The sequence below is a fragment of the Somniosus microcephalus genome, chromosome 7 (genome assembly GCF_052327205.1).
Source record: "Somniosus microcephalus isolate GS21.2 chromosome 7, FLI_Smic_1.0, whole genome shotgun sequence".
Classification (NCBI taxonomy): domain Eukaryota; kingdom Metazoa; phylum Chordata; class Chondrichthyes; order Squaliformes; family Somniosidae; genus Somniosus; species Somniosus microcephalus.
Genome location: NC_140993.1, coordinates 114,077,042 through 114,102,602, shown reverse-complemented (window position 1 = coordinate 114,102,602; position 25,561 = coordinate 114,077,042). Strand labels below are relative to the sequence as shown.

Here is a 25,561-nt window from a genome sequence, read left to right as displayed (position 1 = left end):
TGTATATTACATGAACCGTGAGCACACAAGAACATTCTTGATCACTGGACTGTGTGCACATAGGACTCTTGTACCTCAACCTTAACTTATAACTTATATAACTTATAACTCATTTGTACATTGCACACTGCATTTTAACTTATACTTATATTTATATATAAACTAGCTGGAGTGCCCGGCGGTGCCGAGGGTTTTTTGAGGGCATGTTGTTGTTGGAAGAGAGAGAGAGAGAGACTGGGGGGAGTAGAGAGAGATGGGGGGGGAGTAGAGAGAGACGGGGGGAGAGAGAGAGAGACTGCTGGATTTAGTTCGGGATTAGCCTGGAGAGAGAGAGGGGGGGGAAGGAACGCCTGAGGGCTGGCCCGATGGACCCCTGCGAAGGAAGGAAGGAAGAAGGTAAGCTCTCCCTCCCTGTCCCACCCCCTCACTCTTTCCCTCCCTCACCCTCTCTCTCTCCCTCCCCGTCTCTCCCTGCTTTACTCTCTCTCCCTCCCTCCCCTGTCCCTCTCTCTCCCTCCCTCTCCTCTCCCTCCCTCCTCTCCTCTCCCTCCCCCTCCCCCTCCCCCTCTCCTCACCCTCCCCCTCTCCCCTCCCTCCCTCTCCTCTCCCTCCCCCTCTCCTCTCCCTCCCTCTCTCCCCTCCCTCCCTCTCCTCTCCCTCCCCCTCTCCTCTCCCTCCCTCCCTCCCTCCCCTCTCCTCTCCCTCCCTCCCCCTCTTCTCTCCCCTCCCTCCTCCTCCTCTCCTCTCCCCTCCCTCCCTCCCTCCCCCCTCTCCCTCCCTCCCTCTCTCCCCTCCCTCCCTCTCTCCCCTCCCTCCCTCTCTCCCCTCCCTCCTCCCACGGACCAGCGCCTCAGGGCCGGCCGGTGCACGGCCTAGCGCATGAGGCCCAGCTGGACTCACCTTAGCTCTCTCCCTCCCTCCCCCTCTCTCTCCCTCCCCTCTCTCCCTCCCCCTCCCCTCCCCTCCACGGATCAGCGCCTCAGGGCCAGCCGGTGCACGGCCTAACGCGTGAGGCCCGGCCGGACTCACCTTAGCTGAGGTCGCGGTCCAGGCCGACTCAGACCCGCCCCGCCAGCCCTTACAAAGATGGTGGCGATCGCTGGTCGCTTGTTGAGCGGGACGGGAGGTGCCTAGCTCAGGCATGGCTGGGGAGGAGAGGCCGAGGCTTCGAGGCCTGCAAAAACGGTGAAAGGTAGGAAAATTAATGAGGTTAGAGAAAATATTTACAAATTAATTAACTTTTTTTAAAAACAATTTAATTGTGTTTTAAAAGCAACTTTTTTTTGCTGGAAATCTAGATTTGAAAATAAACATGCAGAAAGTGGGAAAAATAAATGAAGAGTTAGGAATCAAGATGGCAGCCACTCACCTCAACTTGAATTTATATAGTGCCTTTTACATTCTCAGAATATCCCTAAGTGCTTAACAGTCACGGAATTACTTTTGAAATGCAGTCACTATTGTTATATTAGCAAAAGCAGCAACCATTTTATACACAGCAAGATTCCACGAACAGTAGAGATAAATGTCCAGTTAATCTGTTTTTCATGGTGTTGGTTGAAGAGTAGCTGTTGGCCAAGATACCAGAAGAACTCTTCTGCTCTTCTTCAAATCGTACCACAGAATCTTTTATGTCCACATGAACAGGCAGACTGGGCCTCAGTTTATTGTCTCATCTGAAAGCCAGAATCTCCGACAATGTAACACTCTCTCAGTGTTCAAGTCCTGGAGAATTGCTTGATCTAATGACCTTGTGACTCAAAGGTGACGGTGCTATCAGTAAACCAAGCAGTAATGAGCAATTTCCTTCAGGGCTTAAGTACACTTTTCAATGACTTCAGAAATAGTGAGAAAGTGCTGAAGAGGCTCTTTTTTGACTGGTGCATCATCATGGTATTGGTTTGTATTTATCTCATTACACATGGGATTAGAAGCCAGATTCACTCGCAGAAAAGGACCCAGCTTACTTTGGTACAGAATAGTACCAGAATAGACCTTATGTCCAAGTATCTGAGGGAGGGACTAATCTATTTAATTCAAATATAAGCCTTTTGTGGGTTTGTTCAAATATATGTTTGATGGACAGCTTTTTTAGTTTAACAAACATAATTTAAAAAAAACTAGGACATAGGATAGTTAAAGTATTTTTCAGCCTATCTTGTTCAGTGATTAGTCCACTTTAAGATACCAGAGGGAGATAGGTAGACCTGCATCTGCAAGTTTTTTTCTCTTCCATTTCCCCATTTTTTTTCCTTTTCCTTTTTTGGACCTCTTCCATGCCTTTTGTTCATCTTGGTCATTTGTGCATTTTTTTGTTCTTTTAATGGCCCAGAAATTCAGGTCAGGGGTCTTCCCGCAGGTGTAAGCCTCCGACCTGCACTTACCTAGCGCTCCGGCCGTTGAGCTGTGGGCCCCTGTGGGATTCCGATCCTGGACCTCCTCCAACTGCCGGCCCGCAGTGCTTGCGTATCCCAGGGGTGCAGTTAGTTCGATGCGTCCCCTGGGGTCACGTAGGCCATGAGGAGCCAATCGGAGCAGGGAATGCTTCATTCATAAGTTTGACAGGAAGGGCTGTCAAACTTATAAATACTATAAGCCCCAAAACATCACTAAATCTTCAAATAAATTTTTAAAAAACATCACATTTTTAAAATCTATATATATAAACGAATCGATCTGTCTGTCTGTCCTTCTGTCTGTCTGTCCTCACGTGTGCGTCTGTCCGGCTATGCGCTCGAAAGTTATAGAGCGCACCTACGCGCGCGTTACCTCTGAAGAAAGCTTACGCTTCCGGACGGTCGTAAGCATATTTACTTTTCGGTCGGACGAAAATTGTTCGCGCCTTATGCAAAAAACCTTCAAAATTAAACTCATTATCTGCTACTTAGCATTGATTGACTGACGTTAAGGTTCGACCAATCCTGTGCCGTCACGATTGACCAATCCTACAGTACGGTCCCCTGATGGTTGGCCAATCGGTGTGTGTGTGTGTGGGCGGGACTAATCGTTTTCATCTCAGGGATCTGGCAGCCATTGTTTAACTGCCATTACTTCAGCTTCCAGCTCAAACTACTTTGATCATCCAGCTTTGAAAAAGTTAGTATCGCTTTTAAAAATAACATAAGATTTACCAAAAACGTTTTATAAGTACTTTCACTTTCATCTTTCAAGGTATTAAAAGGTAGAAATATTGCCCGGCAGCAGATTCACAAAGGGACAGAGACAGGGCCCAAAAGCCTGAGACTCGATTTAAAATGTTGCCCGGCAGCAGATTCACAGAGGGGACACAGACAGGCCCCAAAGCCTTGCACTCGATTTAAACCGCCCGGCCCAAAACAGCCCTGGCAAAGCCGGGCTCCCAGCTAGTAAACTATAAATTACATGAAATAACTATTTTAAACAATAATTTAAATTTTTGAAAACGTAATTTCGGGGCTAAAAATAAACTTACCTTTCTTTAAAGTATTTTAAAATAATAAACCTGTGGAAAAAAGGTTTTTATTTTAATTAATTCACCACTTAACTTGTAAAAAGCAGGCATTGCGACTGCTTTTTATATGTGTAACTTCTGGAGACTTACCTTCCCGGGAAAACCTGCAAAAAAAATGTAAGTTCGATGCGCACGCGCAGCCTCTCCTGTGCACGTGTTCGACCTCTGAACCCCTTCTTTCAGGGGAACGGAAGTGCCGGTTTCCCGCGCATGCGCAGTGCATGCACGAAACCGGCACTTCCATTGGGCTTACGGGTGAGTACCCCATGCGTACTCACCCGTGGAGAACCCACATTTCTGGACCAATATCTTTCCAAGACAATTACTAAGACAATCTTTCATATCATATGGCAGTTTCCTATTCAGTAGTTTGCAGGTCATCCAACTCATTAACTTGCTCTCTGTGATTGGATTATGTGTTGTTTCTACCCCATTTCTTTTTCTTCAACCCTGCGATGGAGCTTGATTATCTTTCAGTTTTCAGTTCTGATGAAGGCTTCTATTCAAGACATTAACTTGCCTTTTTTCTTTACAGATGCTGACTGACCTCCTATGCATTTCAAGCATTTCTTGTTTTGGTTTTAGATTTCTAGCATTTCTAGCTTTTGATTTGCACTGAGAAAATCTTTTGAAAACAACACAGTCTCTGGCTGGATAAATTCTACCTGACTTCATCGTCTCATACTCTTTATAGTCTGTCATTTGCGCATGAATTGTAATGCACATAATGAAAGCCTAAAATGTGGAGTCTGTTCTATCTGCCTCAATCTTAGCATGTGGTGAAGAATTAGAAAACTACAGCAATAATTTAGTTTCTAACTTGTTGAGACATTGGCACCATTTTTCCTGGGAATTGTAGACTCCCCAAGACAAAGGTAAATAATGATTTAGGCCATCTAATAGCCTGAGAGCTGCTCATTGATGGGTTTTCTGGACATATGGCACTATATAACGAGATTCAAATTGGCAATACAAAAAAAAAACATTTAACAGTTTGCATATCTATATATATAAATCGGTCGATCTGTCTGTCTGTCTGTCTGTCATTCTGTCATTCTGTCTGTCATCGCCTGTGCGTCTGTCGGGCTATGCGCTCGAAAGTTACAGGGCGTACCTACGTGCGCATTACCTCCAAAGAAAGCTTACGCTTCTGAGCCGGTTTTAAGCGTATTTACGTTTCGGCCGGGCTAAAATCGCGCCCGCGATATCCCAAAAACCTTCAACATTCCGCTCATTAGCATCTCATTATCCGCTCATTAGCGACAGAGTGACCTCGAGCTCGACCAATCGTACGCCGGGTTGCTGGCGTGTGCTGCCGGGCCAATCGGTGTGTGTGTGACCGGGCCTTATTGTTCTGTACCGAGGTGAGTAGCCGCCATCTTGCTTCCATTCTTTTTCCTGCTTTCTGCATCTTTCTTTTCAAATATACATTTCCAGCAAAATAAAATTCAATTTATTAAATTCTTTTAAAATAAATCACTCATTTGTAAATATTTTATCTAACCTGAACATTCTTTTTCCTACCTTTGCCCGTTTTTTTCTTAGACCTCAAAGCCTGCGCCTTTCTTGCCCAGCCAGGCCCGACCTAGGTGATTGCGCTTCTGCTAAGCTCCTCACCCCCACCCCCCCCACCCCCCCGCCGTGTCACGTTACCCAGGGCAACGGCGTCAGCCATGAGGGTCAGGGTGCGGCGCGCAGCAGGAGCAGGTGAGATGCGGCGTCTCTGTTCCGCGCTCGGCGGGGCGGGGCTCGGCCGCCGGCCGTCTCTCAGAGCCGCAATAGGGCTCGGCGGGGGGGGGGGCGGGGCTCAGCCGCCGGCCGTCTCTCAGAGCCGCAATCGGCCTCGGCCAGGGGGGGAGTGGCTCGGCCGCCAGCTGTCTCTCAGAGCCGCAATCGGGCTCGGCCTGGGGGGGGGGGGCGGTGGGGCTCGGCCGCCGGCCGTCTCTCAGAGCCGCAATCGGGCTCGGCCGGGGGGGCGGGGCTCAGAGAGCGGGGCTCTCGGCCTGGGCCCCCCCACCCCTTCCACCCCCCCTTCCCCCCCCACCCCCGCCCCCCCCTTCCCGCCCCCCCTTCCCCTTCCCGCCCCCCCCTTCCCCCCCGCCGCCCCCCCTCCCCCCTTCCCCCTTCCCCTTCCCGCCTCCCCCCCGCCCCCCCTTCCCCCCTCCCTTCCCCATCCCTTCCCCCCCTCCCTTCCCCCCGCCCCTTCCCCCCTCCCTTCCCCCGCCCCTTCCCCCCCTCCCTTTCCCCCCTCCCTTCCCTTCCCTCCCTTCCCCCCGCCCTCCCCTTCCCCCCCCGCTCTCTTCCCCCCCGCTCTCTCTCTTCCCCAGTCGCTCTCTCTCTTCCCCCCAGTCGCTCTCTCTCTACCCCCCAGTCGCTCTCTCTCTTCCCCCCCAGTCGCGCTCTCTCTTTCTCTTCTTCCCCCCCCCCCGTCGCTCTCTCTCTCTCTCTTCCAACAACAACATGCCCTCGAAAAAGCCTCGGCACCGCCGGGCACTTCAGCTAGTATCTCGGTGTTAGGGGGTGGGGGAGAAGAGATCGCTGGGGTGGGAGAGCGTGGTCGGAGGCGGGGGTCTCGTGGTCGGGGGGGACAGATTGCTGGACGCAGAGATCATGGTCGGTGAGGGCAGATGGTGGTCCGGGGGGCAGGGGTGCAGATGGTGGTCGGGGGAGCAGATCATGGTTGGGGGGACAGATCTTTGTTGGGGGGGGCAGAGAGATCACGGGAAGGGGGGAAATCGTGGAGGCGGGGGAGTTGCCGATCATGGGGCTGGATGCAGGTAAGTTTGTTGAGCCTGGGGGAAACACTCCTGCTCCACTTGGCCCACAAACAGTGCTGTAAATACCCTTACCTTATGGATCTGGCCCTTCTCACCTCTCTTTACCTGCTGGGTTTCCCGATGCCCAAGAAACCCTGCCGGAATGGGTTAAAAATAATAAGCTTGTAAAAATGGAGGCATGCAGCCTCCTTAAAAGCTGTTGCCAATCAACCGCTACCTGAGTGCAGATTGGTCACCCCTGTTCCTCATCCCACCTCCGTTAAAACCGGAAGTGGGTGGGTTCGAGGTGGGTTGGGATCGGGTTTGAAATTTTTCAAATTTTAACTTCTCACTCAACCCAAACTTCTTGAGGGTTGAAATTACCCCCATTGTGTCCTTTCAGTATTTGCTCATCTTAGTCCATATCTATTTCTATCACCACAAATAATATAACTATCCAGGTTTGTTTTAAAGCAGTTAATTGCTTCAGCTTCAACTGCTTTTGTGGGCCACTATTCCACATATCCATTAGGCTGTGAGGGAAGAAAGTTTCTTGTAATTTCTAGTCTCACTTCAGGATTGATCATTTTACTGCCCTCTACTTCTTTACTCACAGCCTGTCAATAGCCTACTTAACATTTACATTGTTTATATCTCTCAGCACTTCAAAGACATGAACCAAGCCCTCTTTCAGTCTTCTTTTCACCAATGAAAGCAAGCCCAGCTCAACGAATCTCCCCTAATAATGTAGGACTAATCAATCCTATGTTTTCTTATGTGAAGGTGGATGGTGCTGCATCTTGTACTTTCTTATTTCTAGTATTGGATCTTAAAATTCTCCATCTGTCAAGGAAGGATGTTGTGTTGCTTATCATACAATATATAAATTTTTGTTACTTTATTGCAGAAAGAATATTTGGACAGCTTCAATCAGCTTAACTATACCCTCGGGGAAATTGAGACACTGCAGGAAAATGTTCATCAGAAGCAAGTCTTAAGAACTATGCTATTGAAAGAGATTGAAAAATACAAAAATAGCATTGAGGATTTAAAGTAAGCCGGTAAAAATTAGCTAGCGCTAATTGATTATTGCATAATTGTAATGTTAGCTATATTAATGTTTTATTTTTGTCCAAAAAGGAAACTTCTGTTAATTCTTATACTCCCAATTGAGTTGCAGTGAAAGCAGTGCTCTTTATTTTAATCAGTACATTAATTAAGTTTAGATTACAGTTTTAAAATTGGCACACTGTATCATGAATATTCGCTCAAAAATGTTTTATTCCATAGATAAAAGAATGTTGCTTTTTAATTTCTTGGCAACTATAATTTAGGTTTGCAGATAAAAAGCTATATAACGCAGCAGATACCTGTTTTCAGTTCATTTGTTGGAGTCTGTGTGTGCATGACCCAAAGTGACAGATGATATAGTATGGAAGCTAACTTCTGTTTTTTTGGTTCTTTACATTTTGTGATATGTTACCCCTAGACAGATAAGGCACCATTTAAATGCAAAGACAAAATAAATTATATATTGCCTTGCAGAAAGAATTTTGCATTAATCTTAATATTTGCTATATTAGTGTTTCCTTATATAATACCCACACATCCTGTCCAGATAGCCTAAGAGAAATGACCAGATTATTGTCAATTAGTGTGGAATTTAATAACAATACGGTGTGATTTGCTCTTGAGCACAGGAAACTAAATCCTTCTATCCTGCTCATTAGTTGTAACATCCTAAGCAAAAAAGCCATTAAAGATATTGGCCCAGAAAGCACACAGGCTACGATGTCTGCCGGAGTATTTTTTGAATTCTTCTCGCGATGTGGACGACACTGGCAAGATCACATTTATTGGCCCAGAAATTCGGGTCAGAGGCTTCCCGCGGGTGCAAGCCTCCGACCTGCACTTACCTACCACGCCGGCCGTTGAGCTGTGGGCCCGCGTGGGATTCCGATCCTGGACCTGCTCCAGCTGCCGGCGCGCAGTGCTTGCGTATCCCAGGGGCGCAATTAGTTCGATGCATCCCCTGGGATCACGTGGGCCATGGGGAGCCAATCGGAGCAGGGAATTCTCCATTCATAAGTCTGACAAGAAGTGCTGTCAAACTTAGAAATACTACGGCCCCAAAACATCACTAAATCTTCAAATACATTTTTTTTAAATCACATTTTTAAAATAAACTATAAATTACATGAAATAACTATTTTAAACAATAATATAAATTTTTGAAAAAAATAATTTTATTTTCTAACGGGGCTAAAAATAAACTTACTTTTCTTTAAAGTATTTAAAAATAATAAACCTGTGGAAAAAATGTTTTAATTTTAATGAATTCACCACTTACCTTGTAAAAAGCAGGCCTTATGCCTGCTTTTTACATGTCTAACTTCTGGAGACTTACCCTCCCAGGAAAACCTGTTAAAAAAAAACGAAGTTCGATGCGCACGTGCAGCCTCACCCGTCCATGCGTTAGACCTCTGAACCCCTGCTTTCAGGGGAACGGAAGTGCCGGTTTCCCGCGCATGTGCAGTACATGCAGGAAACCGGCACTTCCATTGGTCTTACGGGTGAGTACTCTGTGTGTACTCACCCATGGAGACCCGAATTTCTGGGCCATTGTCTATCTCCAGTTGCCCTGAGAAGTTGGTGGTTAGCCTTCTTCTTGAACTACTACAGTCCTGGTGATGCTCTCACGATGCTGTTAGGTAGGAAATTCCAGGATTTCGATCCAGTCACAATGAAGAAGTGATGGTATATATCCCAGTAAGGATGGTGTGATTTGGAGGGAAACTTACAGGTGATGGTATTGCCATGATACTGCTCTCTGTCCTTCTTGGTGGTAGATGCTGTAGGGCCAGGAGATGCTGCTGCAGTAAGTTTGGTGAGTTGCTGTAATGCATCCTATCGTTAGTACGTACTGCAACCAAGGGCTGGATTTTGTAAAAAAAATGGGGAGTTTTTGGAGGCAGGACTCCCACTTGTCGGGTTTTAGTCCCACCTCCATCAACTTCTGGCCAAACCATGCTATTTTCCCTTGATTGACCTTGTTAAGCCCACCCAGCGGGTTTAGCAGGCCAATTAAGTGAAAGCCGGTGACAGAGAATGTCAGCGGATGACGTTTCATCTGTCAAAATTTTTTGACAGATGAATTGTCATTGTTTGACAGCATTGAGAAGCTGCCAAACACTGACATTCTCTGTTGTTTGATGAGTCCTTGTATTCAAGACTCATCAAACCTATCTGCTGAGCAGAAATCAGATGACTGTTACATCGGAGAATGCAGCAGCCATCTGTCATCTCTGCCAGTGAACTGCGGGAGTCTCCGGTTCCACAACTGTTGAAGCCTGCAGGAAGAAACAAAGGTAAGTAAACATTTTCTATCACTTTACACTCACCTCACATACTTACCTCTCCACACTTGCACCCATCACTCACCTCCACAGTGCACTTTTGGACCCCGCAGACCCACTGCTCGCCTCGCTGACCCTGGCAGGGTTTTCCGACGTCGGGAAGCTCGCACTTGCAGGGGTAAAATGGGGATAACCCTCTTAACTGCCTAGTAACTACCTGTTAACAGGCAGTTAAGTGGCTGTAATCCCCTTCCCGCCTCGGGGAGGCGGCACCCAGCGCGGGTCGAGTACCCGCTTCCTGGGAAGATGGCACGGAGGCGGGTTGGGGGTGGGATGGGCACCCGCCCCTAGTTTCTGCTATTTTCCCGGCAGTCCCGCCTCCAAACCCGCCTCCCCAGGGCTGGCAAAATTCCCCCTCAAGTGTGTGCTGGTGGTGGAGGGTGTGGATGTTGAGTGCAATGCTGATCAAATAGACTGCTTTGACCTGAATGATGTCAAACTTCTTGAATGTTGTTGCAGCTGCATCAATCAGGCAAGTATTCCATCAGACTTCTGACATGATCCTTGTACAGCCACTCTTCGGAGCGTACCCAGCTCTGTCTTGCTATTTTAGCCACGGTGCTAACATGGCTGGTCCGGTTAGTCTTCTGGTCAGTGGTGACCCCCAGGATGAAAATGTTGATTCCATTGAAGGTCAGGGAAAGATAGTTGGGACCTGTCCGGCACTTAAGTGGCATGAATGCTGCCTGCCATTTGTTAGCTCAATTCCGTATGTTTTCCAGGCCCTTTTGTAGGCTGGCATGGGCTGTTCAATTATTGGAGGAGTTGTGACTAGAGCTGAACACTGTAGGATCATTAGCAAACAGCCAAATCCCGACCTTATAATGGAAGGAAGATCATTGCTGAAGCAGCTAGAGATGCTTGGTCTAAGGACACTGCCCTGAGGAGCTTCATCAACAATATCCTGGGGCTGCAATGATTGGCCTCTGATAACCATGATCATCTTTGTGTCCGATTTGATTTTAGCCACTGGAAGCTTTTCTATTGACCCCCAATGACCTCAGTTATTCTTGGGCTCCTTGATGCCATTCTCAGTCAGATGCTGCCTTGATGTTGTGGTCAGCTACTATCACCTCTTCTATGGATTTCAGCTCTTGCAAACATGTCTGAATCAGGGCTGTGACAAGGTCAGGAAGCAGGTAGATGTGGCAGAACCAAACTCAATGTCATTGATCAGGCTATTGGTGAGTAAGTGTTGCTTGATGGAACTTTTTATGATTCCTTCCATCACTTTACTGATGATTAGGATGAGGCCGACTTGGATCGGCCACTTGGCACTTCTGGTTGAAGACATTTACAAATGCTTCAGCCTTGTCTCATATACTCTCACATGCTGGATCCCTCCATGTTTAAAGTTGAAGATGTTAATTGAGCCTCCTTCTTCTGTTAGTAACTTGATTGTCCACCACCAATCTTGACTGGATATGGTAGGACTATAGTTCTTTGCTCTGATCCATTGGTTGTGGAATCTGTCTATAAACTGATGCTTTTGGCGTTTAGCATACAGGTAACCCTAAGCTGTATCTTCAGTAGACTGGTGTTTTATTCTAAGTTATGCCTGGTGCTGCTCCTAGCATGCCCTTCAACACCACCGGTTGACCCAGGGTTGATCTCCCAGCTTGATGAAGATGGAGAAGTTGGGGAGATGCCAGGACAGAGAGAAGTCACCTAATTTACATGACCCCAGTGAGCACCTGCACCACTAAGGGGAGCCACTTTGTGCAACAAGCCATAAATTATGGTGTTGGTGCCCGGGCTAGGAGGAGTGTGTTGGGACATCCCCCAGGAAACTACTTGATGCTACATCAAGCAGCCCCCTTGGCAAGGGAGACAGTCTAAAACATTTTTTTTAATGCAATACCTGCCTCCTCTTTGGGGGTCCAGGTTCTCGATCCTGGCCTGAATCCCTCAGATGGTCCCCATTTCCACCATAGAGGTAGCTAGTACGCATGTTCTCATCAGATGTACAGCCGCCAAACACACGCTAGGTCACTTCGTAACAACTTTTTGCTACTTCTCAACACATTGTTATCTCCCTTAGTATGGTACCAGTGTGCTGAAAATGACATCGTCTCTTCCAGCTGTTCTCACTTCCCAAATGATAAAGTATTTACCAAACCCTTTTTTCATGTGAAGATAGTATTTCTTTAAGTAAAAATATGAATATTACAGTCCATCCACAGTTAGACTGTAAGTAACTTTATACACTCCACCTTTAAACTACAAAATGTACTGTGTGTAATGTTGCATACAGTTCAAAAGACAATGATGCATAGTCTGGACCATTTAGTTCTTCTTGGTAAAGTGAACTAAAACGAAAGTGTATTGCCAAGGTACTATCAGCTATAACGTATATAGTAACAGGGTATAAGATTTGATTTTATGGACGGAAAACCTTTCAAATAAAAAAAAATGTGGTTAATTTTATGCTTATCAAGGTGAAGAATGCTGGCCCTGCAAAATGAAACACTTCCATTTTGAGCACCTAGTGTCACCATAAGCACAGGTTAGATGCAGATTACTGAGTGAAGCTTCCTCTACTCTTCCCCAACAGTTTTTCAATTTTTGGTATATTGAGACTACTAGAAGCCTGTAACTTTTTGTTAATTATTGTTGATTTACCAAAATGTTATAAAATTGCCTATGGCTATCAACATAATTGTGTTAAGCCGAATCTTTGATGGAGAAATTGGTGGTAGCGCAATAGCAAATAGCAAATTGGCAATCCATTTTACATGTGGGATGAAGGGATTTCAGTTCATGGGGCACTGACACCAGTACTGGCGAAAGAGGGAGCTGTTCCGTTGGGACGGGCTCTACTTAAACCGGGCTGGGATCAGTGTCCTGGCGAACTGAATAACTAGGGCAGTAGACAGGGCTTTAAACTAATGAAGGGGGAGTGGGAGGATTCAGGAAAGAGTAAATATAAAAGCAGTGAGAGAAATGTTAAGGCTCTAGAGCAGAGGAGCTTTGGGTAAAAATAAGCAGAGTGGGTCAGGAAGGGACAGAGAGAGTAACAAAGGTAATAAGGCATCAGTGACTAAGGTGACATCAGGGAGAAACAGAAATAAGTCAAAGCTAAAGGCACTATATCTGAATGCGCGAAGCAGTCGCAACAAAATAGATGAATTAATAGCGCAGATAGAAATTAACAGGTTTGATCTAATAGCCATAACGGAGACATAGTTGCAAAGTGGCCAAGGGTGGGAACTAAATATTCCAGGACACTCAGGGGGAAAAATTCGGTATCGATCATTTTGGGGCGCTAATATCAGCCGGGCGCAAAGTTTAGCGCCTGGTGCTAATTATCGCCTCCGACTGCAAAATTCGCCTCTATCGACCCTGGAGATGATTTTAGCGTTAAAGCAGGCGCTACACACCTCTCTTAAGGTGCAAACGTCAGGGAGCGAGGCGCTACCTTGGAACGCTACTGAAGCTCAGGCGATGCCAATTACCATGGAAGCCAGACAGACTGGCACCGTCAAGTTCTTAAAGGGGCGGGGCCATCTTGCTGGCCAGCCACTCCCTGCTCATTGCAGCCTTGAATCTCAGCCTGGAGAGACCTCAAAAGCTATTGTGTTGGAAGCACGAATGGATAGGCCCACGGAAAGAGCTCGGCACTTAGGAGCCTCAAAAGTGGTGCTGAGGGCCAAAATTCCTTAATACAGCGTTAAAACCAAAACTTTTGCCGACAAGAAAAGGCAGGAAGCGCCCACCTTTAAATAGCGCTCCCCCAGCCCCTTCCTGACTTGAAAACGTTCCCCTCTACCTGTCATTCCTAGTGGCAGGCGCTAAGGCAGGGGGCGCGACTCAATATCCGCTTTGGGATGCTACCAGGGTGTTGCACGCTTGACTGATGTCACGATCTGCGGGTGCAGGAGATTGTGCCGGTAGTGTTTAGCGCCGCCGCAAAATGACTGGTCAATTTTGCGAGCGGCGCTAGAATCGCCGTGCTCAGGCGCTAAGTTCCTAGCGCCCCATTAGCGCCCCCGGAGGCGCTAACGGGAGGCGCTAAGCAACCGAATTTCTCCCCCTTAACTTTTAGAAGAGATAGGCAAAATAGAAAAGGAGGAGGGGTAGCCCTAATAATAAAGGATGGGGAAAAGACAGTAGAGAGAAAGGATCTTAGCTCCAAAAATCAAGAAGTAGAATCAGTTTGGGTGAAGCTAAGAAACAGCAAGGGGCAGAAAACATTGGTGGGAGTTGTTTATAGGCCCTGATGCACTATCAATTGCTACAAAAGACTGGAGATTGAGAAAGTAATAAACAGGCTTTTATTACCAAAGAACAGAGCATGCCTCTTGTGGTTGCCTGGTATCCAAAAGGGCCGGAGGCTTCTGAGCAGCGACCTTTATACCCAGCCATGAGGGTGGAGCCAGGGGCGGAGTCAGCTGAGGCATACACAGACAAGTACAACAATGTGCAAGAGTGAACAACAGTACTAACAGTGAACAACAGTACTAACAACAGTGGTGAACAACAATACTAACAACAGTGGTTTACCACATTCACCCCTTGTTTAGAATTGAGTCCGGCGGGGTGAAGTGCACTAAAAATTTGTGTACTGAAGTCTATCAGGAGGCCTTGTAATGCGTCCTGAGCGTCGCAGCAGCGGCGGTGATGGTGCAGCATCCAACGGTGAACCCGGTGTCTCGTTCAGAGGAGGTGTAGCAGGTGGCGGACCCTGGGGCTGCTGCATGCCGTCTACAGGGGTCAGAGCATGGGTAATGGGAGGTAGCGATGGTGGTCTCTCAGAGGCACCCGAAGGTGCGAGGTCTCGTGCGGGGACTGTGTCCTGGGGGTAGGCAGGAGTAGCGGTGGGTGGCGAAGAGGGTGTTTCAGGAGCACCTGCAGGTGCGAGGTCTCGAATGGAGACTGTGTCCTCCCGCCCGTCCGGGTACACCACGTAAGCATACTGTGGGTTGGCGTGGAGGAGGCTCACCCTCTCGACCAGGGGGTCCGCCTTATGGGTCCTCACGTGCTTCCGCAGTAGGACGGGACCTGGAGAAGTCAGCCATGTTGGTAGCGAAATCCCCGACGTGGACTTCCTGGGGAAGGAGAACATTCTCTCGTGAGGAGTAGCATTGGTGGGTGTACAGAGCAGCGACCGAAAGGAATGGAGCGCCGCAGGGAGGACCTCCTGCCAGCGGGAGGTCGGAAGGCCCTTAGATTTTAAGTTTAAAAGGACTGCCTTCCAGACTGTCGCATTCTCCCTTTCCACCTGGCCGTTACCCCGGGGGTTGTAGCTGGTGGTCCTGCTTGTAGCAATGCCTCTCGCGAGCAGGTACTGCCGAAGTTCGTCGCTCATAAAAGATGAGCCCCTGTCGCTATGGATATAGCTAGGGAAACCGAACAAGGCGAAGAGGTCATTCAGACATTTAATGACCGTGGTACTGGTCATGTCCGAGCAAGGGATGGCAAACGGGAAACGGGAGTACTCATCAATTATATTGAGGAAGTACACATTGCGGTCAGAGGAGGGGAGGGGCCCTTTAAAATCGATGCTCAGCCGCTCGAAGGGGCGCGTGGCTTTGATCAGGCTCGCTCTGTCTGGCCTATAAAAATGCGGCTTGCACTCGGCACAGATCTGGCAGTTCCTGGTCATGGTCCTGACCTCCTCGATGGAGTAGGGCAGGTTACGGGATTTGATAAAATGGAAGAACCTGGTGACCCCCGGGTGGCAGATGTCATTGTGGAGGGTCTGTAGTCTATCAACCTGCACGTTGGCGCACGTACCACGTGATAGGGCATCTGGGGGCTCATTGAGTTTCCCGGGCCGGTACAAGATATCGTAATTGTAGGTGGAGAGTTCGATTCTCCACCTTAAGATCTTGTCATTCTTGATTTTGCCCCGCTGCTTATTATGAAACATAAAAGCCACTGAACGCTGGTCAGTGAGCAGGGTAAATCGTTTTCCGGCCAGGTAATGCCGCCAATGTCGCACGGCTTCCACAATGGCCTGGGCCTCCTTTTCGACAGAGGAGTGTCGAATCTCGGGGCCCTGGAGGGTCCTTGAGAAAAAGGCCACGGGTCTCCCCGCCTGGTTAAGGGTTGCAGCTAGGGCAAAGTCGGATGCGTCGCTCTCCACTTGAAAAGGGAGGGACTCATCCACAGCGTGCATTGTGGCCTTCGCAATGTCTCCTTTTATGAGAGTGAAGGCTGCACAGGCCTCTGCTGTCAGGGGGAAGGAGGCGGACTTGATGAGGGGTCGGGCTTTATCCGCATAGTTGGGCACCCACTGAGCATAGTAAGAGAAAAACCCCAGGCATCTCTTCAGTGCTTTCTGGCAGTGGGGGAGGGGGAGCTCCATAAGGGGGCGCATTCTATCGGGGTCTGGGCCGATGACTCCATTCTCCACTACGCAGCCAAGAATAGCAAGGCGCGTAGTACGAAACATACATTTGTCTTTGTTGTATGTGAGATTCAGCCGCTGGGCCGTCCGGAGGAATTTCTCTAGATTAACGTCGTGGTCCTGCTGGTCGTGGCCGCAGATGGTGACGTTGTCTAGATATGGGAAAGTGGCCTGGAGCGCGTTCTGGTCAACCATCCGGTCCATCTCCCGTTGGAAGACAGAAACTCCGTTGGTGACGCCGAAGGGAACTCTGAGAAAGTGATAGAGCCGACCGTCAGCTTCAAAAGCTGTGTACTGGCGGTCCTCAGCCCTGATGGGGAGCTGGTGGTATGCCGACTTCAGATCAATCGTCGAGAACACCCGGTATTGTGCTATCTGATTGACCATGTCAGATATGCGGGGGAGTGGATATGCATCCAGCTGGGTGTAGCGGTTGATCGTCTGGCTGTAGTCAATAACTAGGCGCTGTTTGCCGCCAGCCTTCACCACCACCACTTGTGCTCGCCATGGGCTATTGCTGCTCTCGATAATCCCTTCCTTCAGGAGTCTCGCTACCTCGGATTTAATGAAACCCCTATCCGCGGCACTGTAACGCCTACTTTTGGTAGCGATGGGCTTACAGTCGCGGGTGAGGTTAGCGAACAAGGAGGGGGGGGAGACTTTAAGGGTGGAGAGGCTGCAAATGGCGCGCGGCGGGCGATTTAAAAACTGCTGGCTGCAGACTGTGAGAGGGGGGAGGGGTCCACCATACGCTAAAGTGACACTCTTAAGGTGGCACTGAAAATCCAACCCCAGTAGGACGGCAGCGCAGAGATGGGGCAGGACCAGAAGTTTAAAATTTTTGTATTCAGTACCCCGCACTGAAAGAGTCACCATACAGTAGCCACCGACGTCCGCTGACTGGGCTTTGGAAGCCATAGAGATGCGATGACGCGTCAGCAGGACCGGGAGAGAGTAACTGCGCACCGTGTCGGGGTGTATAAAACTCTCCGTGCTCCCGCTGTCAAAAAGGCAGGTAGTGGCGCGGCCGTTTACCGTAATGTTCATCATGGACCTGGACAGTTGATGCGGGAGAGATTGATCCAGCGTCACGGAAGCCAGCGTATGTTCAAGCGTGTCGATGCAGTCGTCCGATGAGGCGGTGGTGGAGTCCGGGTCCCCCGTAACCGAAGTCGGAGGCGTCCAAGATGGCGGACAAAATGGCGGCGCCCACGGTCCCGATCCCCACGCGGCTGGGGGAGCCCAAGATGGCGGACAAGATGGCTGCGCCCACGGTTCGCACGCAGCGCTGCTGGCGTTAGCGGTCTTCCCTTTGCAGGCGCTAACGTAGTGACCTTTCTTCCCGCAGCCGGAGCAGGTAGCATTCTTCGCGGGGCAGCGTGCTCTAGGGTGTTTAGCTTGGCCACAAAAATAGCATTTTTGTGCCTTGGACATCGCTGCAGCAGTCGGAGGTGGCGGTCCCATGGCCCAAGATTGCGGCGTCCACGGCGCGGGGCGATGAGGGGAGAAAGCGTCCATATTTCTGTGGGCCGCGTCGAGCGAGAGCGCGAGGGACACTGCCTTTGTCAGGTCTATTTCACCCTTCTCCAGCAGCCTCTGCCGGGAGTAGTCGGACCTTAGACCCGCAACGAAAGCGTCTCGTATCAGTCCCTCCACATGTGCCGCGGCCGATACTTCCTTGCAGTCGCAGCCGCGTCCGAGTACCCGCAGTGCCCATAGGAAGGCTTCCACCGATTCCCCGGGCTGCTGTCTGCGAGATCTTAAAAGGTGCCTGGCATAGACCGTGTTAACCGGGCGTGCATACTGCCCTTTCAGTAGGTCGATAGCCGCCGTGTAGGTCGTCGCATCTTGGATTAAAGTATAGACTTGGTGGCTCACCTTCGAGGCCAGGATTTTCAGTTTATTTTCATCAAGAGTCACGGTCGAGGCTTCCAGATACGCCTCAAAGCAACGCAGCCATTGTGCGAATTTAGTCGACGAACCCGCTTCTTGGGGGTCTAGGTCCAGGCATGTTGGTCTGAGGGCTCGCAGCAGCGCCTGCTGCTCAGCGTTTTGCGCCATCGGTTGATCAGCATCCGCAGCCAACATTTAACTTTGGTAATAAAATTGATGCACTATCAATTGCTACAAAAGACTGGAGATTGAGAAAGTAATAAACAGGCTTTTATTACCAAAGAACAGAGCATGCCTCTTGTGGTTGCCTGGTATCCAAAAGGGCCGGAGGCTTCTGAGCAGCGACCTTTATACCCAGCCATGAGGGTGGAGCCAGGGGCGGAGTCAGCTGAGGCATGCACAAACAAGTACAACAATATGCAAGAGTGAACAACAGTACTAACAGTGAACAACAGTACTAACAACAGTGGTGAACAACAATACTAACAACAGTGGTTTACCACAGGCCCCCAAACAGTAGTTTTAATGTAGGGCAGAGTATAAATCAGGAAATTAGAGGCGCATATAACAAGGGTAATACAGTGATCATGGGGGACTTTAATCTACATATAGACTGGGTAAACCTTTTTGCAGTAATAGTGTGGAGGACAAATACATGGAATGTATGCAAGATAGTTTTCTAGATCAGTTGAGGAACCAACGAGGGAACAGGCTATTTTAGATCTAGTATTGTGCAATGAGAAAGGGTTAATTAATAACCTTGTAGTAAAGGGGCCTTTAGGGAAGAGTGACCATGATATGATAAAATTTTATATCGAGTTTGAAAGTGATTTAGTTAAATCCGAAACTAGGGTCTTCAATCTAAACAAAGCAAACTACGTAGGTATGAGGGGCGAGTTGGCTACGGTAGATTGGGAAACTACATTAAAAGGTATGATGGTAGACAAGCAATGGCTAGCATTTAAAGAATTAATACATAATTTATAACAAATATATATTTGTTTAAGGCACAAAAACCCCACAGGAAAAGTGGTCCAACTGGCTAACAAGAGAAGTTAAAGATAGTATTAGATCAAAGGAAGAGGCTTATAATTTTGCCAAAAATAGTACAGTAGTAAGCCTGAGGATTGGGAGGATTTTAGAATTCAGCAAAGAAGGACCAAGAAATTGCTAAAGAAAGGGAAAATAGAATATGAGAGTAAACTAGCGAGAGACATAAAAACAGACTGTAAATGCTTCGATAGGTATGTAAAAAGCAAAAGTAAATGTGGGTCCCTTACAAGCTGAGACAGGAGAAGTTATAATGGGGAATAAAGAAATGGTGGAGAAATTAAACAAATACTTTAGGCTCGATTTTAACAGGCCTGAGGAGGTGGGTTTGGAGGCGTGTCAGCTGGTAAAATTGGAAAAAAGGCTTCAGACACCCAACCCGCCTCCATCCCGCCCCCACGTGATTTTCGTGTTTCTGTTCAGCTGCTCCCAAACTGACCCGACTCCAACCGGTGGGACAGGTAGTTAAGGCAGTTAAGAGCCTGTTAACTGCCTTGATAATCCTATTTTGACAGAGGTTTCTCATTTTTGTGCCTTTGGCTCCTGTTTCCCGTTGTGTCAGAAACAGTCCTGCTGCAAGGCGACGAGTTGGTAGAGGACATGATCTGTAGTCATTATTAATGCAGAACTTTAAAAGCGCTCCTGTAACATGGTTGGCATTTAAATGCAATAACTTTGTTGTTGGAGGTTTGGGATAAGATGTTGTAAATCTACTGACCTTGTGACTGGTCAAGCTAACACACATCTGCTGTTTGAACGGATTGGAATAATTTCAGGCCACTTTGAGCGTGCGCTTGTAAGCTTCTCGGGATGGGAACCATTTACATCCTTTCATCCTGGTCGTCAGATTCGGAGGAAGAGCAGCGCGGCTTAGTGCTGCCGGTTGAACAAGTGGCTCAGCACACAGCCTCCTTGGAGGACGATGAAGAGGACGAGGAAGAGGACGAGGAGGAGGACGGGGAGTGACGCCTTGCAGGGCTGAATGTGGCCAATTCAGCAGCAGGCGACCACATTGCTGGCCATTAGGCAAGGGATGCACTCATCCATGCCAGATTCGCATAAGCTTACACTTCAACCACAGGTGGCAGGCACATGGTGATGAATATAAGTCCGACATTCTCAAAACCCCAGGCATCATCTGTCCAATAAATGGTGGTTTGCGCTCAGTGTCACCACCAGCATTCTACATGGAAATCACCCTGAGCCCTCACTCTTGAACTTCCATTTCCCAGAACACAGAGGCCACACTTAAGGTGATCTCAGATCATTACACCTTTCTCCACACTGAACCCATGTGTGTCTGCACACAAACCTTGAGCTTACCTCCTCAGCAATTTGCAGCAAGCTGCCTTGGTTTGCTGAGGAGGCCTCCTCCTTCCGTTTCCAGGGAAGAGGAGCTCCTGCCATCCTCTAACTCCCTCAAGAAAAGCATGGAGAGAGACCTCATTGAACCTGGGTGCAGCCTTAGTTATTGGGGCTGCCGTTCCTGCAGCAGCCAGCACCTTTCAGAGAAAAAAGCATTAATATTACTAAGCCAATGATTGGAACAAATCTGGCATCTTTTTCATTTCATAGTCAGATAATGGCCCTGATATTCCGATCCCTATGGCATGCGCTGAAAACCGGCATTTCCGATCTTTCAAGAATGCTCTTGACAGATCGGACGCCTGCCCTACAGAAGGGCTTCTGCGGGGGGGGAGAGTTCCGCTTTCTGGAGCCCCTCCGCCCGCAGAAAATCCTTAGAATTCTTATGCCTGGTAAAAAAAAAGTTAAAAAAAAAATTTCAGTCATTTATCATTTAAAAAAAGGTAAGTTTATTTTTAGCCCTGTAAAAAACTTTAATTATTTTTTTCAAAAAATAAAATTTTTGTTTAAAATATTAAATTTATTGTAATTTCATCTAATTTTAAAATGTGATTTAAAAATAAAATTATTTAATGTTTTGAAGTGTTTTGGGGGTGATCTCCATTCATATATTTGACAGGTCTATCTGTCAAGTGTATGAAGGGAGATTCCTTTCTTTGATTGGCTCCCCATGGTCCACGTGATCCCAGAGACGCTTGCGAACCACATGCGCCCCTGGGATACGTAGGCACTGCACACTTGGAGTTCATGAGGCCCAGCATCGGAACTATACGCACCTCGGGAGCTCTCGGATAAGTGTGTAGATTTTTTTCCAGATCGGAGGCTTCCGCACGCGGGAAGCCTCCGATTGGAAAATACGGCCCAATAAATTGATATATAAAAAAATCATAAATATCTTTCTGGAATAATATGACCAGCAATTTCATTCATTAAATTTTGTTCCGAATAGACACTGTCAACTCCCCTTTCTATATAATACAGCACCAATCCATCCCATTGACATTTTCCCCAAAGGGGACATGGACCCTTTAAATTTTCATCCAAACAACGCATCATCAGAAGTGAGAAACTGACAGCCTCCAAGCCATTGCCTGGCGGGACCAGCACGTCAGCCGTAATGAGGCCAATCAAGCGAATATAGTATGTTCTGGGAGGCGGCAGCCAGGAGCGGGTCGGAAAGCCTCCGAGCAGCGGACCCGCACTCAACCCACCTCATTAGTAAAATCGTGGCCTTTGTGTCTGTCTTCACGGAAGAAGACACAAAAAACTTCCTGGCAATAGTGGAGAACCAAGGCTCTAGCGAGAATGAGGAACTGAAAAAAATTATTATCAGTAAAAAAATAGTACTGGAGAAATTAATGGGACTGAAAGCCAATAAATCCCCTGGACCTGATGGCCTACATCCTAGGGTTTTGAAAGAGGTGGCTATAGAGATAGTGGATGCATTGGTTGTCATTTTCCAAAATTCCATTGATTCTAGAACAGTTTCCATGGATTGGAAGGTAGCAAATGTAACCCCACTATTTAAGAAAGGAGGGAGAGAGAAAACGGGGAACTACAGACCAGTTAGCCTGACATCAATAATAAGGAAAATGCTAGAATCTATTAGTAAGGACGTGGTAACAGGGCACTTAGAAAATAATAATAGGATTGGGCAGAGTCAACACAGATTTATGAAAGGGAAATTGTGTTTGACAAATCTGTTAGAGGTTTTTGAGGTTGTAACTAACAGAATAGATAAGGGGGAACCAGTGGATGTGATGTATTTGGAGTTTCAGAAGGCATTCGATAAGGTGCGACACAAGAGGTCATTAAACAAAATTAGGGCTCATGGGATTGGGGGTACTATACTAGCATGGATTGAGGATTGGCTAACGGACAGAAAACAGAGAGTAGGAATAAAAGGGTCATTTTCGGGTTGGCAGGCTGTAACTAGTGGGGTACCACAAGGATCAGTGCTTGGGCCTCAGCTATTCACAATCTACATCAATGATTTGGATGAGGGGACCAACAGTAATATATCCAAGTTTGCTGATGATACTAAGCTGGGTGGGAATGTATGTTGTGAGGAGGATGCAAGGAGGCTTCAAGGAGATATAGACAGGCTAAGTGGGTGAGCAAGAACATGGCAAGTGGAATATAATGTGGAGAAATGTGAAGTTATCCACTTTGGTAGGAAAAATAGAAAAGCAGAGTATTTTTTAAATGGTGAGAGATTGGGAAATGTTGGTGTTCAGAGGGACCTGGGTGTCCTTGTACACGAATCACTGAAAGTTAACATGCAGGTACGGCAAGCAATTAGGAAAGCAAATGGTATGTTGGCCTTCATTAAAAGAAGTTTGAGTATAAGAGTAAAGACGTCTTACTGCAATTATATAGGGCCCTGGTGAGACCACACCTGGAATATTGTGTACGCTTTTGGTCTCCTTTCCTAAGGAAGGATAAACTTGCCATAGAGGGAGTGCAACAAAGGTTCACCAGACTGGTCCCTGGGATGGGGGGATTGTCCTATGAGGAGAGATTGAGTAGACTAGGCCTATATTCTCCAGAGTTTAGAAGAATGAGAGGTGATTTCATTGAAACATACAAAATTCTTACAGGGCTTGACAGGGTAGATGCAGGGAGGATGTTTACCCTGGCTGGGGAGTCTAGAACCAGGGGTCACAGTCTCAGAATAAGGGGTCGGCCATTTAGGACTGAGATGAGGAGAAATTTCTTCACTCAGAGGGTGGTGAATCTTTGGAATTCTCTATCCCAGAGGGCTATGAAGGCTCAGTTGTTGAGTATATTCAAGACAGAGATCGATAGATTTTGGGATATTAAGGGAATCAAGGGATATGGGGAATAGTGCAGGAAAGTGAAATGAGGAGATGATCAGCCGTGATCTTACTGAAGGGCCAAATGGCCTACTCCTGCTCCTATTTTTTCTATGTTCTTATGTCACACAGGGTATTTTAAATTTGTTTTGGTATTTTGGCCATTTTTGTCCATGCTGTTCAGCTGTTGTACTTCAACCTAGATAGAAAGGGTGAAATACAAGTAGAATACTATCAAAAATGTTTAAAGAAGTTTAGGTTATAAGTTTGCAGCTTTCGTATTATACTGAAGTAGCTGTAATAAACGTCTGCAAAGACTTTGATTTCCTATGGTGACGTTTTTGCAAACAAATCAGCTTTTCAGTCTTAGTTATATTTGTGTATCTATTCTTTCAAGACCGATTCTAGATGTGGTAGAGTTCAAGCACAACAATGCTGCGCTCATCAACGCTAACTTGAAGACAGAACTTGAAATAGCTAAAAGAAGGGGGGCACTTATGCAGGAAGAGCATCGGAAAGTGATTTATGATAGAAGGGAGAAACGTCAAGAAGTCAGGGTAAGTACAGATGACAGAGTTGCAGCATTCTTAAGTTGTTTCATTTGTACTAATTGTGTTTCTTTTTACATAAAAGAAGAATTTTGGAGGTGGGAGCAATTTTTTTCTTAAAAGTAAAAGCATTTCATTGACTGATAGCCAGCTTTAAAGTCCAATTTTGCAGAGAATGAACAGTAGAGATTGTGAAGATTGAAGTGATTACATCATAGGGCCAACCTTTAACACAAAAATCATTGGCAGCCCTGTAGCGTTTAAATGAGTTCAATGATCTTCAAACAGTAAACCAGAAGTTTTATTTTTTATGAAAATGAAGCACTGTACAAATTATCTAATCAGTGTAGGTGCATAATTCAAGTGCACTAATGCTATTCTTTACTGAGATAGGGTGGGCTAACAATGTACTCCCATGTCTGTTCCAACTTTGGCCATTAGAAGGTGTTCGAGAAGCCTAGGTAATTATTTCTTCTTAGGATTAAATCCTTTTTCCCTTTTTTATGCTACCTGGCCAAAAGGGGCAAGTAACAGACCTACTCCCAAACCTCTACCAATGTCACTCTGGACAGGTTCCTCATCCAGGATGACAGTCCGTTCATCTGGCACTTCTTCGACACCTGCCCATAGTAAGGCATCTGAGATTAGGCAATCAACATATGCTGGATCAAACATGCATCCCGGCACTCTATGCCAGTGTTTCTCAAAATGTTTTAGTTGAAGGACCCCTGGGATCTGATGCTGACAGTAATCTTCCCTCCATGTTCCTGTCGGTCCTGGTTTAAATGGTCTCCCATGAAACTGAAAGTAAACGATTGTAGAGCCTGGAGCACAGATGGTAAAATAGGGCTGATGAGTGAACATTAAACGGACAGACAGCTCCAGTCTCTGCTCTGCAGAGCTCTGTCCTGCTCTCTGCTGAGTTACAAACCGTTATTACATAGGATTACATCGGATATACAGAACAGAAACAGGCCATTCGGCCCAACCAGTCCATGCTGGCGTTTATGCTCCACTTGAGCCTCCTCCCGTCTTTCCTCATCTAAATCTATCAGCATAACCCTCTATTCCCTTCTCCCTCATATGCCTATATAACCGCCCCTTAAATGCATCTATACCATTCGCTTCAACCATTCCCTGTGGTAGCGAGTTCCACATTCTCAACACTCTCTGGGTAAAGAAGTTTCTTCTGAATTCCCTATTTGATATCTTGGTGACTATCTTATATTGATGGTCTCTAGTTTTGCTCTTTCCCACAATTGGAAACACTCTCTCTGTATCTACTCTGTCAAAACCTTTCATGATTTTAAAGATCTCTATTAGGTAACCCCTCAGCCTTCTCTTTTCAAGAGAAAAGAGACCCAGCCTGTTCATCATTTCCTGATAGATATACCCTCGCATTTCTGGCATCATCCTTGTAAATCTTCTCTACACCCTTTCCAGTGCCTCTATATCCTTTTTATAATATGGCGACCAGATTTGTATGTAATACTCCAAGTGTGGTCTAACCAAGGTTCAATACAAGTTTAGCATAACTTCACTACTTCTATCCCTCTAGAAATAAACCCCAGTGCTTGGTTTGCTTTTTTAATGGCCTTGTTAACCTGTGTTGATACTTTTAGTGATTTGTGTATTTGTACTCCGAGATCCCTTTGCTCCTCTACCCCATTTAGATTCTTAGGGGGCGAAATTGGGTACCCTTGCACTTCCCATTAGCGCCCCCGGGGGGCGCAAATGCCTTTGCGACTGGGCACAGCACTGCTATCAACTCCCGCCATATTCGGCAGGAGTTTTGCAGCGGCGCTACAGCATTGCACCCCGATCTCGTTCGCCCGGAGATCGAGACAACATCGGCGTGTGCATTGCCCCGGTAGC

General features: G+C 47.2%; 1 protein-coding gene across 1 annotated transcript in view; it reads left to right on the top strand.

Annotated features, from left to right (window-relative positions):
• Positions 1-25,561, top strand: part of ccdc178 (coiled-coil domain containing 178) — a 723,212-nt gene that overhangs the window by 399,060 nt on the left and 298,591 nt on the right. Inside the window, exons 17-18 of the mRNA XM_085993953.1 lie at positions 7,154-7,299; positions 23,536-23,695. Of these exons, the coding sequence (XP_085850079.1) occupies positions 7,154-7,299; positions 23,536-23,695 (306 nt within the window). The remainder of the gene's footprint in view (positions 1-7,153; positions 7,300-23,535; positions 23,696-25,561) is intronic.